We start from the raw sequence: 17,967 nt of genomic DNA, 5'->3' as shown, positions 1-17,967 counted from the left end.
CAACCCCACAAAACCGGCTTGTAAGGTGAGGTTTGCACCCCACTTATATATTATAAATTGGCCTTATCTCTAGTCGATGTGGGACTTCCAACACAACTCATCCAACATATGATTCCTATCTGCCATCAGCCTATTGACCTCCTCCACCGAAGATTGTGTCATATCTCCTCTAATTAATAGTGGACGTTCTCTCCCATATAAAGCCTTAAAGGGAGTCATTTTAGTAGATGAGTTGTAGTTAGTCTTGTACCAAAACTCTGCCCAGCTGAGCCATTTAGGCCACCGTTTAGGTTTAGTCCCAGTGAGACACTGAAGGTAGGTCTCCAAACAGTGATTCACCACTTTAGTTTGCCTGTTCGTTTGAGGGTGATAGGCAAAACTGAATTTTAGCTTGGTGCCAGCCATTTTAAATAGTTCCATCCAAAGTGATTGATAAAACTCTATCTCGGTCTGACACAATCGAAGAGGGAAACCCATGCAGCCTGACAATATCTTTGATGAAAATTTTAGCAATGTCCTTAGTAGTGTAAGGATGAGCAATAGCTATAAAATGTGCATACTTTGTTAACCTATCCACGACCACTAAAATGGTGTCAAACCCTTGGGTTTTAGACAATCCTAATTTAAAATCCATCGAAATGTCAGACCAAGTGTGAGTAGGTATTGGCAAAGGTTATAACAGCCCACCTAGGTTTAAGGCTTTATACTTATTTTGTTGGCAAACTACACAACTTAACACATAGTTCTTTCTTCATCCCTTCCCAAAATAATAATCCAGAAATTCTCTTATATGTTTAGAAAAATCCAGAATGTCCATCCAACGCTGAATCATGAAATTCCATGAGTATTAGAGGAATTTGAGGAATTCTTTTGTATCACCATTTGTCCTTTATAATACAATCTTCCTTTTATTAATTGAAACCTCGAATGTGAATCCTGTTGTTTCAATAAATCATGGATGATCCCCCTTAATCTAGCATTAGCTTGAATTTCATCTTCCAACCCATCCCATTCATTGAATTGTACAGTGGAAAGTGTTGAATATTGTAGCTTCCTTGAAAGGGCATATGCTGCCCTATTTTCACAACCAGGTTTGTACCTTATCTCAAAGTTAGATCAAAACCCATTAATTTTGAAATCCATTTCTGCTGCTCCTCCCCATGATCCTCTGGTCAGCCAAAAATCTCAGACTTTTTTGATCTGTATGCACCACAAAATGGCTACCCATCAAGTAATGCCTTCATTTCTGAACAGCCAACACTATAGCCATTAATTATTTCTCATAGATAGATTTAAGTTGAGCTATATCAGACAATGATTGACTCATGTAAGGTATGGGTCTGCCTTCCTGCATAAGCACTGCTCCTACTCCCTTGGCAGAAGCATCTGTCTCTATTACAAAAGGTTTCTCAAAATCTGGAACAGCTAAGACAGGTAAAGTAGTCATTGTAGCCTTGAGCTGTTCGAAAGCCTGTTGAGCATCATTTCCCCACTTGAAATTGTCCTTCTTGAGCAACTGTATGAGTGGCCAAGCAATCTTGCCATAATTTTTAACAAATCGCCTATAATATCCCGTGAGTCCCAAGAATCCTCTCAAACCTTATAAATCATTCGGAACCGGCCAATTTATCATTTCATTAACCTTGTCTGGGTCTTCCGAAACTCCTTTTCCCAAAATCAAGTGTCCCAAATATCTTAACTGTTGCTGCCTAAAATTACATTTCTTGAAATTTACAAATAAATTATTTTCCCGTAACAATTGAAGCACCAATTTGAGGTGTTTTTGATGGCTTCCCTCATCCGGATTGTAGATTAGAATGTCATCGAAGAATACCAACACAAACTTCCTTAGATATGGTTTTAAGACCCTGTTCATAAGAGCTTGAAAGGTAGAAGGGGCATTGACTAACCCAAATGGCATGACCAAGAATACATAGTGTCCCTCGTGTATCCTAAAAGTTGCCTTCGGAATGTCTTCTTCCCTCATTCGAATCTGGTGGTAACCAGATTTAAAGTGCAGTTTGGAAAATAGTACAACTGATCCTACTTCATCCAATAATACATCAATTACAGGGATGGGAAATTTATCAGGTACTATCAACTTATTAAGTGCTCTATAATCCACACAGAATCTCCAGTCACCATCTTTTTTTCTTACAAGAATAACAGGACTGGAATAAGGGCTAGTACTAGTCCTAATAATCCCTGCGTGCAGCATCTCACCTATTATCTTTTCAATCTCATTCTTTTGATAACAGGGGTACCTGTAAGGTCTAATATTTGGGATTTGAACACCTTCTTTGAGATTGATTGCATGATCATGTTCTCTCCTTGGCGGTAGCCCTTGTGGGTCCTGGAAAATGTCCTCATACTCCTCTAGGATAGCCTTGAGGTAGCGTTCGACTCTGTTTATCCATCCATAAGCATCATCACCAGCAAATATTGGAATCTCCAATTTTCGCCCTCTGTAATCCCCCTTCAGCGATCGACTCCCCCTCCACGAATCCCTAGTTCTAGAATAGGGTTCAGAAACTCGTGATGAAACAGCTTGACTATCTTGACTCTCCCCCTCCGTGCAGCGTTTCAGAGAACGTCGTTGTCGGGATCGACCCCTTGTGTCCCCTCGATTTTTCTCCTTCAACAGCTACTTGATTTCGTCAATTTGGATTTGACTCTCATGCTTCCATTCAAGCATACTTTTCTCTAGATTTTAAATCCTCAACTCCGTTGTTGTTCTAGTAGTAACCATCCAGACCCCAAGAATTGTGGACTCTGAATACCAATTGATAGATACCAGAAATATGGAAGCAGACTATAGCTGAATATTACTTTATTAGTAACGAAAACAAATTGTATATCCCAGGGAAGAGACTACAAATATGTAAAGCAAGAAAAAAAGTATCTCTAGACAGTTAGAGAGTGTAGTCTCTCTCAATTCCCGCCAAATCCAACCCTCCTCTCCCCTAGTGTCTTTCCACTCCTTATATCCATACAACAGAATTTCTCCTTTCCTATTGTGCCAGCTCAACAGTTTGTTACATGGAAGGATTCTTCACATTCTCTCTCTTGCCATTTTGATCCTCTACTCTGTCATTCCTTCTTTGTCTAACATACACCTTAGATATTTTGGGTTTGGGCCTAACTATTTATGGGTTCCTATCACACAACAACCTTAGCACTCAAGTGCACATAGCAAGGTTTTAAACAGAACCTTCCTGAAATGAATTTAATTGAAGAAATACCTGCAATATAATATCCCCAAGTTTCTCCCTCACAATTCCTGTACCAAGAATTGAGCCAAGGAAGTCACCATGTGAACAAGGTTCAAACTGGAAGTTCCCTTTAATGCTGAAGTAATTTTATGTAACTATTAGGACACTTCTAGAAACATCATTGGATCTAATGAGCTTGAATATTTTTAGTAATGAAATTAGAAGATTTACCTTAATGCTGAAATAATATCTGGATCACTAGTCAGTTCTTCTGGATGTCCAACTGAAATCCGACAGCGTTCAGCCTATAGAGAATACAAGCGTTACATCTACATACAAACTCAGATAACTTTAGTATGGAGGGACTGGAAAGCATTTATCTGGATATTTACCTGAGGATAACCTCCTTGAGCAATTGCTTTCACGTCTGCTAATTTTTCCAAAACTTGCATAGATTCCTTTAGCACTGGAGGGGTTAGAAAATCTGTATGAAGAGTCTCCCGCTTTGATGATGCTCTTCTAGCCTACAACAAATGCATAACAACCAAGTCAAGGATTAAATAATGATATAGGGTAGGATTTTAAGACATGTCATGGTCCAAGGGCATCTATTTTTTACAGACAATCAGCATCAACCTTCCATGTAGGTAAAAAGGAGTACCAAAGTCATTGTGTGACATAATGATGCTTATGGACTAGAGACCAGGAAAAAACAAGAAACTACCATCTCAAGAATATGTTTTACTTCTTTTGCTACATTTCTTTCTCCTACTCCCTTGATTAGCACGTCAACTTCTCCCTTTAAAGCTTGTACTGCTTGGCTTACACCTGAAGCTGCACTCCAAAAAACATTAAAAATGGAAACTGGATCAAGATTGAGAGCCCACATAATGCATACTTTACTAAACCAACAGCTCAAAAGTAGCAAAAGAAGTCATGAACATTTCTTTGTTATCACCCAGTACACCTATTTTCTAAGCACTAATCAAAAAATAATCATACCTTAAAATTGGTTAGTACTTAAGAGTAGGGGCATTTATAGGATTTAATAATGAAAGTTATCTAGTAAAAACCATTACTAGAATATCTGACATTGCATTACCACTGACACCGATAAGTACTCTAGACGACATTAGAATAACCTTATAAAAAATTGCCCCAGTTTCTCAGGAAAAGCATCAGATCATCGGTAGCAATATATGGAGATTGCTACAATGTTGAGCCGGAAGTTGGAATCAAAAACAAGTGGGATATATATTTCAGTGGACATAACATTGAAAACACTGCCATGGACCATCACTTTGTCTCAATTCAAAAGTTTTAGGCATTATGTTCAAAATTCCTTACAGATTATACGCTCCTTACCTGGTTCATTAATACCCACACAGGAACTGCTTCACTAGTCCACTCAAACCCACATTCATGTGACAATTTAATTCTCAACAATTTCCCCTTAAACTAAAGCGCAAGTACTTAACACTCCTTGTCCAGAAGCCTTTCCCTGGTAATCAATAATTAATATTTTCATGAGCACAGAAAGCGTATTTTTCTAAGATCAACATGCCTACCCAGATTTTGGCATTCTTCAGTCTTCACCAAACCAACCTACACTACACTGTTTTCTCATCACCAAGAAAAAACCTACTTTTAAAAGCCAACAAAGTCGTGTATGTTAGCACTCATTTCTTGAAATCTTTTACCACTCGTCACTGGGTTGAGCCCGATCAAAACCGTCAACTTTCATCCAAGTAAGTACATATTCCCCCAGATAGCCAAAAACATAATAGCTAAAACCTTTTAGGTCACTTCTTGAAAACGCCATCACAGCTCTAGTTGATTTGGTTAACTGACCCGTCAAGCACTTTAATCGATATTATTATATGAGTTTCATTTATAAGACATCAGTCCTCAACAACATTGATAATTTTTCTCTTAGTTCCTTTTACAGATCCACACCTCGAAATTAAGAAGAAAGCAGAAAATATAAGTAAACACTGACATTCTGTATGATTTGCAAGTTAAAGGAAAAACAGAAGGATAACAAATCCTACAACTCAGAGCTAGGCTCCTCTAGAGACACCAAAGAGGTTCCCCTTGTCTCTAGCCAAAATACACTCCCCACTCTAAAACGCTCCCTGGCTACTATCGTAACACAATACAAAAGCCCCTTCACTATAGCAGGCGTACAGTATATCAAGTTCAATATAATCAGCGAAACAAGAGGAACACCCTTGCCAAATTACAAACGGCATGCATATAAAAAATCCATGAAACCCCTTTGTCCATTCAGCAATATAAATTCAAATACACGTGAGTTATAAACATAATGTACCTCAAAATTAAAACAACAGGTAATGAAGATAAAGATAACATTACGAGGTTTACCAATTTCAGACTAAATAAGATGGAAGTTAGTATGTGTCTTGAATGATTGAATAAAAAATCATTGTTTCTTATTGTTAGAATTTGGTATTTCAAATTTTCAGAACACGACAGTTATTAACTTTGCTGTGGCTGCAATTGATAAACTCATCCTCTTATCTTTATCTTCATTAAGGGGTATTATTAGAATTCTCTACTCTGTCAAACCACACACCCACAATTTCTTATATCAAAAAGATTGCAGCTTTTAAGAGGGTAAAGATAATGGGCAAGCGAAGGTCAAACAGGATCAAATTGAATACAGGTAGCATCAATAAATAAAGGAAAATTCAGATTGGAAGAACTAAGTATAAACCTGAACTAGTAGAAACTGATAGAATATGAGAGGAAAGATTCCTTTGAAAAGAGAAGGTGGCATTGCTGTTGATGATATGGGAATGAGATACTGCAAATGTCTGAGCTGCTCTTCTCAGAATACATGCAGTTCCAAAGCTTGTGGCAGCAGCCATGGTGGTTCCACCTTCGTTGGGATGACCTTGAACTCACCAACACCACCGAAGAGTTATGTAGTTTCTCTTATTTTTCTTTTTATTTTTTCCATTTTGTGATTAAGATTGAAAATAACTTGTAATTATATTTTTATCATGACTTTTATTGTTTGTTTTACCATTATACTATTATCATTAGTCCACTTTTAAAATTTATCCTAAATATCAAATAATATATATTTTCGTATTGGATAACATAATTGATTATATAATTCAATATATATATATATATATATATATATATATTAGATTTATGATTTGGATTATGTAGGTTTAACTTGAAATCCAACCTATAATTACATTCTTTTATTTTTTTTAAATTTGTTTTAGTTTTAATATTTGTAACTTTTTATTTAACTTTACTTATATCATTATATGTATTATTTCTAAAAAGAAGTGTTTTAGAATATTTTACAGAAACAATTTAAAAAATTACAAAATTTAAGGATATTTTTTTTCAAAATTAGTTATTTTAATTGATTAACTCAATTTAATTGCTAGATTGAGTTAAAAAAACAGAAAAAAAAAAAAAAAGATGTAACCATTCATTTTCTTATATATATATATATATATATATATATATATATATATATATATATATATATATACCTATTTATTCTTCTATCTTTAAGCAGACTAATTGATGCTCTTGATCCACTTATGTATTCCCTCTTGTTCGTGTGAGTAACACCATCGTACCAAAAGAGTAAACCATACACCAAAAAATACAAATGAGGATAAGTTGGTGTTCTAAAAAAATTATACTATAACTTTAGATATTATTACCATAATAAAGGATTTAACTTATAGCATGTAGAAAAAACTTGAACATTATGGTCATAGGTCTATCATATAATTATAATTATTGGTACTATATTTCTTTTGATTACACAGTGACTTTGTAGAGTTAGAATACTCTAATTAAGTAATTCCATTAATACATTTAAACACATCAATCATATATTATTTTTCATCTGGGAGAATTTCAAATTTCTAACCATATAATCAAGATAAATTCCTACGATTTCAACATAATTAGTAGGATATATTTATTAGTACAAGGTGGCACTCGATAAAAAAAAATCAACTGCCAAAGCTACCTTAATAGATTTACTAACTTGATTTTTCTACAAGATGCTGGATTCAAATTCAAATTACAGATTATAGTTTAAATCATTTAGTTTAGATAGTCTTGTTAAAATAGGTTGAAATTCGTGAATTAACCTGAGCCACCACAGATTTGGATAAAGTTGGGTTAGAAAAAAAATTGAAATTTCGATACAGACTAATTTTGAGTCTGACTCACCTAGGTTGAACCCGTAGTGGGCTAGGTTGGTCACCAACCCACTAATTATTATTTTGTGTTTCAATATTATTAGTTAACATATTTTTATTTTATTTTATTGTGGATGAGAATAAAGTAAAAAATACTTTAAGAGAGAAAAATATTATGGATTTACTTTTGCTTTTTAGATGGATAAGCGACACAAAAATTATCAATGCTTGATATTTTGCCTTTTGTGTTTACTTTTAAATTGTATTTGGAGTTTAAGAGAATTTTAGATTTTATTGTATTTTTTATTATTTTGAATTGTGTCTGGAGTTCAACATCATTTTGGATAAAAATTTATTTAGATTTGAATTAGGAAAAATTGTTATTTTTTTCTAAATTGAAAAAAAAAAAACTTGTAATTAAGTAAGCTAGTAAGTCAATCTATTAAACCCACCAACTCATAGTGGATCGAGCCGAATTCAATTTTTTTTAGCTTACTAATAATTGAGTCAGGTTGGGTTGATTTACTAAGTAGTCAATCCGTATTGGACCAGATGACCCATTTTTTATAGCATTAAATTTAGACATGTTTGAATATCACAATGTACAAAAATAGTACACACAAAAATGTATTCAACAAATTTCAAAATTTATCTCATTGAGTGTAACTAGATGTTCATAAATCCCTAAATTAACACTTTATTAGATCTCAATAGTTCAAAAAAGGGGTTTTGACGTATGTGTTTCTCGACCTTTAACATCCAAAAAAATATTGACATCATATCGAGAGACAACGTCAGAAGTAAAAAATTAATTGACGTTGGAAATTACCATTTTTTGATGTTAATTAACATAAAAAATTGTCCTATTTTCGACTTCTTTTCTTGCCATTGTTCGATGTCAATAAACTCTTTGTTTTTTTTTTGTTAATTAATATTGATCATTTTTTACAACTCTACGCAACTTGAAAAGCAAAAAAACAACAAATGTAGTGCAGTTTTGACATTTTATATAGCATGAACTATGAAATATAAATAAAAACGTAAAAGTTATCACAAGTGAATGGTGTTATAGTGAATAGTAGTATTAACTTGTGATTTTTGGTTTTGATAGCTATGACTATTGTTTTTGGTTGGATTTTTTTTACCACTCCTTAGAACTCTTATTTTAGGAAAAAAAACACCAGGAGCCCTTACTTTGGGTCTATGTTAAATATAAAAATTATTTGTAAAGTCAATTGCAATAGATCTTTAAATGACCATAACATTTGCTCTCGTTGACCAATTTGGCATTATTATATATCGATTTTGGATAGAAAAAAAATTCTAAGTCACGTGGTAGCCAACATAACCAGCTGCTCCTTCTAGATTTTCAAAAAAGGTAGTAATCTATTTTTTGTTGATTTTTTTTTTTTTTTGTTTTTTCCGAACTCTGCAAAAATATTTCACATACTTAGACTTTGAATTTTGATCTAATTTTATTTTTTCTTTTTTTGTGGGGGTTTCTCATGATATTTTGTTGCTTTGAACAAATTTTTAAGTCATTTGGAGTTGTTTTGAAATACTTTCAGTTTTACCCTAAGCTTGAATGTATAATGCGTAGTATGAACAACAAACAAGTTCAACCATACAACAAACAAGTTCAACAATATCAACAATAAAACAAACAAGTTCAACAATATCAATATCAATACCAACAAGTTCAACCTTCTTAAAAACGAAAACTAATCTTTTTAAATGTGGGTTCGTCGGAATAAAGTATTGTCGCTAGTGAGGGAGAAATGAGAACACCCCTATGAAGGAGAGCACGAAACCAATCGATCAAAATGAACAAAAATCATACCTAAAGTAGTTAATCAACATGCATTTGTATAAAATGAAAGAAAGATTACACGTATCGGTTGTCAAACTTCATCTGAGAAAAGTTTGAGCAGGAAATATGGTCTCGCACAAAGATAGAGTGAATGAATTTTCAACCTCTGGCCCAAATTTTTATTGAATTCATTAACATATAATGTTTGTTATGTATCCAATCGGTTATCACAACAAAGTCTTAAATTCGCAATAAATGCAATCATATACCTCTTTACTTAACTTTGTATTTATAGGTTTCGAAATAGGCTTTTAATTAGGGTTGGCCTAATCATGGTCTAAAAGGCCCATAAGTTGATAGATGTGTTTTATTTGTAAATATGTTCGATTTGTAATGTTGATTAATAGATGTGTCATCGATTGGCTTATTGAGAAGCCATTTGATTTTACAGAAACTTGGAATTGGAGACGACCTTCCTCCAATGTTCTTCTAGAAACATTAACCATATGATTAATTAGAAACTAATTGGTCATACGATACAATTGTCCATCAAGAGTTCTATTAGATATATTATCTTTATCTTACATTTATCTTTTATCTTTAGTTTGTTTGTTATTATTTCTTATTTGTATTTTGGGCTTAGCCTGTATTTCTTCTATTATAAATAAAGGACCTATGTGTATATTTAACACAAGAGAAATTAATCCCACATATAATTTTCACTATATTCATCATGGTATCTAGAGCCTAAGGTTCTTTTGAGGAAAAAATTTTTGTTGTCATTACCACTACACTCGTCATTGTCCACGACAGTGTTATATACCGCTGTCGGTGACACCATCGTCTACCACTGACATTGTCGGAGTTCTAGTTCCGACCAAGATAACATGGTTTTGATCGTCTTGGCCAAACAACCACCATGCCATCAATAATGCCTTCATCAGAGCTCTTACGCGTTCTCAACGCCTTTCGAGTTATGGATTTGCTCCATTTTTCGTCATTCATGCTGACATGTCTAGTAGCAATTCAGAGCGTTGAGGTCGCTCCTTTTTCTTTTCAGGATCATCATGCGTTGTCGTAGTCCCCTCTCCTCTCAGGCTCTATTTAGGGCATCGAGGTTGTTCTTTTTTTTCCTTTTTCAGGTGTCTTGATTGGAGAATATTTGATTTTTATTGTTTCTCTCTCATGTTCATCCATGGCTTCTTCTATTGTTGTCTCTTTTGACCTTTCTTTCGTTACCATTGCGTTTGACCCGTTCATATATGCTTTTTTTCCCATGGAAAAGATGGTTTTAGTTAGTTTATTTATAGTCGTGGTGGCTCTTCAACAATTACTTATTTATCCACTAGTATTCCTCAACAACGATTTGCAAGAAGAGATTTACATGGAGAATCCTTCCAGATTTGTTGCTTAGGGGAAGTGTTTTAGGTTGGCATTTTATCTTCTAATCGTTAGCAATTTAGTGTCACTCGAGTGCAGAAGCAGATATTTTCAATGAGTCTTAGTAACAAGCTTGGTACATACCATTTGTATGCACTAACTTCAGAAAGAGTGTTAAATATATTATCTTTATTTTATATTTATTTTTTCATTTTTAGTTTGTTTATCATTAATTCTTATTTGTATTTTGAACTTAATCCATATTTTTTCTACTATAAATAGAAGACTCTATGTGTTATTTAATACAAGAAAAATTAATCCCACATGTAATTTTCACTATATTCATTAAGTTTAAAAGTAGTCTCTAGTTGAAAAATAGATAAGAGATGAGTGAAAAAACTTAAGAGAAATATGAGAAGAGTGCAATAAAATTTTAAAAAAGATAAAATAAAACCTATTTATAGTTTAACATTTTATTAATAAAATATACATATGTCATTTTATTAAACCTTCTATAGTTTTATAATTACCCATTTACTAGGTTTTCAGAAGTTATAGAAATAATTATACAAATTGAGTTTCATACAAAATTTAATTGTAGAAATTTTAATTGTACAAAATATATTCCTACAATTATACACATTTTTTTGTCTTCCCAAATAGTTTATCAAACTTAACTTTATACATCCTTAATATTTTAATTTGTATTATAAAATATGTATTATACAAACCATCATCATTTCAATCGACCGACCTGAGATACTCTTAACCTACATATGTATCATTATGAATATTGAAATTAAATTAAGGTAATAGATAAAACACATTAACAGAGAATATTACAAAAATTAATTGAGATGATTAATTATATGAATCATACCCATTTAAGTAAAAGGTCATAAATTTTGTATAAAAAACATATTACATCAAGATGTTTTATTATTATAATATTTATTACCATTTAAACTATGTCATAATGTTTTCTGTAAACAATATGAAGAAAATAGGAACATTTCAACTTAAAAGTTAGGTTAGAGAGAGTGAAGATTTTAAAAAATATATTCATTTTTATAAGGACTAAAATGAACTACCATATCATTAAGATGAAACAGACATTTAGATGTTCCATTATTATAATATTTATTACCATTTAAGCTTTATCACTCGCTAAGTGTCATAATGTTTTCTGCATATAATATGAAGAGAAATAGGAACATTTCAACTTATAAAATATATTCAGTTTTATAAAGACTAAAATGAATTACCATATCGCTAAGGTGAACAAAAACAATAAATACACACACAAATATATATATATATATATATATATATATATATATATATATATATATATANAATTTTTATTCCTTTACCTAAAAATTTTGTTCATTACACTTTATTGAACATGTGTATCTAAATCTAAAAGATAAAATTCTCTTAAACCAAATTAGAATCTTGAGATGATTTACATAAAATAAATATATATATATATATATATATATATATATATATATATATATATAAATATATATATATATATATATATATATATATATATATATCCACATATGACGGTATAAAGTCTCTATGAACTTATTTTCTTAATTCAAAACCTATTTCTTGAAAATGAATATTTTTAAATATTTAATTTCTTCTTCCACTTTAATCTATTTATGAGTATAATGAATTAAGTTTAATCTATTAAAAGTTGAACATAAAAAAGAAAGATTTTTATCATAGCAAATCCATTCCCGCTAAAAAGTAATTATACTTTGTAGTCAATCAGTTTAAAAGTTTTACATAAAAGAAAATAACTAATCAAATTAAATTATTTATAACTTCTAAATAAATAGAAGTTCATGTTAAACATCGATGCTATGAAGAAAATTGGAAAAATTATATGCACAAATAAAACAAAAATTTAAAGAAATTATATGTAAAGTTTTTACCATAAAATTTGTATAAAAACAAATGTTTGAGATAAATTTGTGCAAACGTATCTATTTCCAAAGAAATTCTCTAGTGTTCAATAATTGGTTATGATTGGACAAAACTAACTTTAATTTGTTGCTTGTGATAAACTAACTTTATTAAAAACTTTGAAAGTGCGATTTTTTTTCACTTTTAGACCACATTAAAAAAAAATAGAGTGACTTACCCAATAAATTTATGGTCTCTAACGATACCACTACAAATAAGAAAACTCCAACCCTGACTAAAGGTTGAAAGAGACTACTTTGAGCATGTTTGGACCTCGACTAATCTCTCTTTCAAAAGTACTTTTAGCACTAAATATATTTCAACTCTTATCCAAACATGCACTTTGCTGACAAAGTTATGCAATTTCAAACATGCACTTTGCTGACAAATTTATGCAATTTCAAGAAACGCACTAGTGGACAAAGTGTAATTTACCTAAAACTTGCTTAATATTTCATATTGGTACCTTTTGTAGCATGAATGTCTTTATTAAGCTACAAAACAGGTATCAATATGAAATAATCATTGACTTAAGAACACCCAAGTAGAAGTTCAAAAGTGTAGGCACAAATAGCAAAGTGTTAAGGCTAAAAGTTTTAGGTAAATTACACTTTGTCCACCAGTGCGTTTCTTGAAATTGCATAAATTTGTCTGCAAAGTGCATGCTTGAACTTTATGAAATAATTAACTATAGTTAATCTCAAGTCATGGTCAACCAATATGTAAAATCTTTTATCATAAAGTTCAGTATATCACACTACGTTCTTGTGAACAATTAACTATAAAAACAAATTAAAACTTCCAGTAACATCTCATGAAAACTGAACAAAATTTGAAAAGTACAAAGTCAAGCTAAAAAGTAGTATTCATGCAACTTCTCCCCAACGCAGGAGCTAAGCACAACAAAGTGTGTTTGATCTATTTCTCTCAAGAGGGTGTATAGAACATGAATATAACTTATGCTACTTCACAAACCTAGCCACCCCGCCTTCTACATCTAAACATCTCAGAAAAGATAGATGTATCCAAGCACTGCCAAAAGGACTAACAAAGCAGCAACTGCAGCTGCAACCCACACCCAGTAATTGTTAGACTTCTTACGCTTAAGAATAACTTTTGGAACAGAATCTGGGCCTCTTGCTCGGTTCCTGGACCTGATACCAATCTCCTTTTGGACCTTTTCCTTCACAGGAGCAGGGGCTTGAATGTCATCGTCAACCTTTTCTGCTTCAGTAGTCTCAGTAACTTCATCTTTTGGTTCATCCTCAGGGTTAGCAACAACTCCAGCAGCACCTGAAGCTTTCTTCTTTGCTTTCTTCTCACGGTCCTATAAAACTGGTTTCAGATTTTCGACAAGGTATAACTACAGAATGTCAAATAGAAATGAAGAATCAAATCACCTTAAGCTTCTTCTCAGCTTCCTTTTGTGCTCTGATTGCTGCTTTGGCTGCAGCTTTGTCAGCTAACTTCTTCTTTCTTTCCAGGGCCTGCTTTGCTTTCAAAATTTCCTCCTCACGCTTCATCTCTTTCAGCTTTGCAGGATCAATTTCAGGCTCCTTGGCAGGGGTCACCTTTTTGGGGTTTTCAAATTCATATTCATCAGTTACTGCTGAATCCTTAATGTCTGGTTTGGATTTCAAATCTTTCCCTTTGCTTTTGGATTCTTTCTGAGCAGGCAAAGTTTCTTGTGGAGAAGGCTTAGGCTCCTCCTTTGGCTGTTTTGGAACAGTTTTTGGTATTGCTTCAGCTTCAGCAAGTTTTGGTTCTTCCAGTAATGGCTTTTCATCTGGGTTCCTCATCCGTCCATCCCGACTTAACTGACGCATATCCAATGAGGCCAAAATTCTTTTTTCATAATCATTCCTGAATGCTTTGTCATTGTTCCAGAGTGCCATAAATTTCTCAACCTGGAATCAGGGAGGAAATGTAAGATTCAATATCATAACCATCAGTGAAAAAAACAGGAAAAGAGTGTGCAATGCATCACTAAATATTGGATAGTTAGTATGAACCAATATTATGAGGACAAACCTCTGTCTGTGAAACTTCATCAAGAGCATTGATATCTTTCTTTGCAGCCAGATCTCGTGCTTTGTTCAAAACTGCTCGACTTTGATAGAAATAGGAATTCTGAACAAGAAAATATTATTGCAAATTCAGATATTATTCCACTGTGCTACATAGCACTGAAATAAACAAATTAGTTTAAAAATAGATTAAAAAATAAATAGCAATTGACATTGATGACAACTTCGGGCATGCTTTCATGAAACTTATATCAAGAACAAAATTCTACTTTACAGTGCTAAAGAAAATAGGTATGCTAAATAATTGCTAATTTGGAAGAACTCCAAGATTTCAGTTTCAATAATGTGTCAACTAGGTTGCTAAAACAGCAAGTTATATGCAAATAACCACATGTTTCTTTCCATCTTCAAAAATTTATCAATATCAAATGAGATGAAAACAGAAAAATAAGGTCCAACAAAATTATTTCACACACCCCATTCTCCACCTTCTCTACCTAAACACCAGATGAAATTAAAAAACATTGCATGCTCTTTTGCATCCATATATTCTTGTTTTTCATTTTCTACCCAGTTTATTAAGCACATCCTAAAGAAATCACATTAGAGTGCTCATATTTTAAAATGAAACATACCCCCTCCTCACGCTGTTTTTTCAGCTGCTGCATGCTCTCAAAAGATTTGTCCCTTTTCTGAGATATGGCTGTCAGTTCCTCCTGTAGAGACTGAATATCCTTGTCAATGGCTTTCAGGGCATCATCGATTTGCTTGATTTTGGACCGAATTGCTTCTCTCTCTTTCTTCACTCCATCCAAATCCCCACCTATAAGCTGCAATGGAAGTTAATTTCTCAAAAACCTTTTGAATAATAATACTCATTTATTCAAAATAGTCTTTATAGGTGGAAATTCATTAGCATAAGCAAATAAAACCATCTTACCTTGACCTGATCCTGAATGGCTTCTTTCTGCCCCATAGACTCCTGTAACTTGGTTCTCATTGCAGCATTGGCAATAACCTTCTCCCTTGTCCCCTCAAGCTGTTTGATTTCTCGGAGGAGTTGTTTTTCTTCAGTCAATGGAATGCTCTCATGCTGTATGCGGTACTGCAAACTATATATCTGCAACCATCAACCGCACAGGAGTAGTGAGTAATAGAGAAAAGATATTGGGATAACTAGACAAATTGATGAACTCTGAACTAAAAAGAACTCAGACTCATAACATACAACACTATTGAGTTCTTCCTCAGATGAACACAAACCACCCCGGCCCACATTATTTGTATTGCGCAGCTTGCCCAGTGCTTGCTGCAAAGGTTCGATCTCTTTTATTTTCTCATCCACAATACTCTGAAATTGCCTACTGTCACCTCTTAGAGACTTGATTTGAGAAATCAACTCGGCTCGTCCTGACTGCAATAAATATATAATTATATGTTAGATGCTCGATGAGAAAGAATCATCATATCACGTCATTTCATTATGCAAAAAATAACTCTCATGAAAAGGATGCAAGCCCCATAATTTTTCTTATAATTTTTCCAGTGAACTTTGTTCCACAACTATTTTCTATGCTTGCTGGCACCAAATGCACTACTATCGATGGGCTCAATAAATGTTTAAATTACACAGTTATAGTCAAATAATACAGATAAGCACTGCAACAATAAGTATCAAATTAAATAACTTTCTACACGAATGTAAGAGAGGCTGCCTGCCAAACATACAAACATATAGGCTTCGCTCAATGGTGTCAGTTTAGAAAGTAGTGATCCCAATGTAATCAAAGGCAAAAAAATCACCCTTGAGAAACTAGGTCTCCCATCACCTTGAGCCAAGGTGCATCAAAAAACAATTGTAATCAGAAAATAAATTATATAATTTTTTCTGCATAAAGGATGGATATAATTTTGAAAACAATTGTTTGCTACCGGTTATGTTGTTTGCTGCTTAGAGTCTCAAAGATTGACAATTAGTTTTTTTATAACACCATTACATAATGATACTTTTCATCAAGCAACCAAAATGAATTCTTCTCAACTCACCCGCTTTGCCTTCAGTGCTTCAGTGATCTGAAAGCGAGCTTGATTTTTCTTGGTAATCTCTTTGTCAAGCAAATCAATTTTAGACTTTATGGTTGGATCCTCATAAGGCCGCCACCTGACAAAATAATAAGAATGAATCTGCTTAGGTGCAGGCCACTCTTCCGCAGCATCTCTCGGCACATTCACCTCAGAAACATCATTCCCTTTTGCCGATTCATCTCCATGTGACCCAAATTTTATGGCCTCCACAGCTCCTACATCTTTTTCCAGCTTTCCATTCTCCTTCTCATGTAAAACAGTTTTTCCTCCTTCAGCACCATTCTCCACTGGTCCTTGAACCATCTCAAATCCGGCAACCTCAACCGCCATGGTTTCAACTACAAGACAGCCTCACAAAATCCAAGGAACCTGATCATTCCAAAGCAATAAAGGGAAGATTCATGAGCATATCCACAGGCTTAATAATTATTATCATGGAATATCAACCAAATACACATAAATAAAGACATATATGCTGAACCAAAGCACAAGAAAACTAAAGACATCAACTCCACATGTCCTCGCAGTAAATACATAAATTTCATCAATTCTATTACCAATCACGATAAATGAACAAAGGGATCTAAACATTAACACCTTCATCTCCAACATGCAAAGGAAACAAACCACCATCAACAAAGCTACAAAACACGATTTAACAAAAAAACATAATTTTCCAGACAAAATCAACCTTCTTGATTGACTAAACCCAATGTGCAAATCCGAATCCCAGAGTGGAGAAAAGAGGTTAAAACAAAATTCCGAAAGGGTATGATCTGAATAAATAGAACGATCAACCTCTCATATGCATAGAGAAAGACAAAAACTTTGAATCTAAAAACCATTCCAACAAACTAAAAACGGCACAAACAATGAAATAGAGAATACCCAAATGGAGAAGGAAGAGAATTACAGCAAAGGAAGTCCTCCTCTTTCAAAAGGGTCTCCAAATTATGAATCAGATCTCGGACCCGAACCTCTAGCCCCTCCTTGCTGCGATGACTTAAAACAAAACCCAGTTTCTGAGAGAAATAAGAATTAACAGTTTTTATTTATATAAACAAAAGCCTAGATTTTTTTTTTATTTTTTTTTTCATGTGCGGATCTCGCACCTATCTTTTCTTCTAGTAAAACGTAGGACTACGGTGTATCTTGACGATGTTATTTTAAGTAAGATTTTATTTTCCTTTTTTACACTTTTAGGATAATTCATAAATTCAAAGTAGATAAATAAACAAATATTAACTATAAATCCAAATTAAAATACA

The 17,967-nt window shown here is 33.1% G+C and overlaps 2 protein-coding genes across 4 annotated transcripts in view; both read right to left on the bottom strand.

Annotated features, from left to right (window-relative positions):
- Positions 1-6,165, bottom strand: part of LOC106754998 (putative RNA-binding protein YlmH) — a 9,685-nt gene extending 3,520 nt beyond the window's left edge. Inside the window, exons 1-5 of one of the 2 annotated variants that reach the window (XM_014637081.2) lie at positions 5,950-6,165; positions 3,937-4,046; positions 3,605-3,736; positions 3,444-3,517; positions 3,243-3,348 (exon numbers count right to left, since the gene is read on the bottom strand). In XM_014637081.2, coding sequence (XP_014492567.1) covers positions 3,243-3,348; positions 3,444-3,517; positions 3,605-3,736; positions 3,937-4,046; positions 5,950-6,103 — 576 coding nt within the window. In that variant the 5' untranslated portion in view covers positions 6,104-6,165. The remainder of the gene's footprint in view (positions 1-3,242; positions 3,349-3,443; positions 3,518-3,604; positions 3,737-3,936; positions 4,047-5,949) is intronic. The other variant, XM_014637082.2, reaches the window with a different exon arrangement.
- Positions 6,166-13,295: 7,130 nt separating this feature from the next.
- Positions 13,296-17,766, bottom strand: LOC106755005 (proton pump-interactor 1). 2 transcript variants are annotated; one of them, XM_014637093.2, is made up of 8 exons: positions 17,613-17,766; positions 16,661-17,068; positions 15,843-16,028; positions 15,555-15,734; positions 15,250-15,444; positions 14,619-14,717; positions 13,988-14,494; positions 13,296-13,914 (listed from the first exon to the last, which is right to left on the bottom strand). In XM_014637093.2, exons 2-8 carry the CDS (start codon positions 17,027-17,029, stop codon positions 13,594-13,596), a joined length of 1,857 nt encoding a protein of 618 aa, XP_014492579.1. In that variant the 5' UTR covers positions 17,030-17,068; positions 17,613-17,766; the 3' UTR covers positions 13,296-13,593. The 2 variants fall into 2 exon arrangements, with proteins under 2 accessions (XP_014492579.1, XP_014492580.1); XM_014637094.2 differs by having other exon boundaries at positions 17,588-17,737.
- Between the last annotated feature and the right edge of the window lie 201 nt (positions 17,767-17,967).

This window comes from Vigna radiata, unplaced genomic scaffold (assembly GCF_000741045.1).
Source record: "Vigna radiata var. radiata cultivar VC1973A unplaced genomic scaffold, Vradiata_ver6 scaffold_303, whole genome shotgun sequence".
In the NCBI taxonomy this organism is placed as follows: Eukaryota; Viridiplantae; Streptophyta; class Magnoliopsida; order Fabales; family Fabaceae; genus Vigna; species Vigna radiata.
The sequence above is the reverse complement of the archived record's forward strand: the minus strand, read 5'-3'. Positions and strand labels throughout refer to the sequence as shown.

Bases quoted from the DNA above. Each gene is read 5' to 3' on its own strand.
- LOC106755005 (XM_014637093.2), bottom strand. From the start codon at position 17,029: ATGGCGGTTGAGGTTGCCGGATTTGAGATGGTTCAAGGACCAGTGGAG. The intron at 15,445-15,554 runs GTAAGATGGTTT...CTTCCATTGCAG, and splicing joins CCATTCAGGATCAGGTCAAG to CTTATAGGTGGGGATTTGGA. The intron at 14,718-15,249 runs GTATGTTTCATT...TTTCTTGTTCAG, and splicing joins AAAAACAGCGTGAGGAGGGG to AATTCCTATTTCTATCAAAG.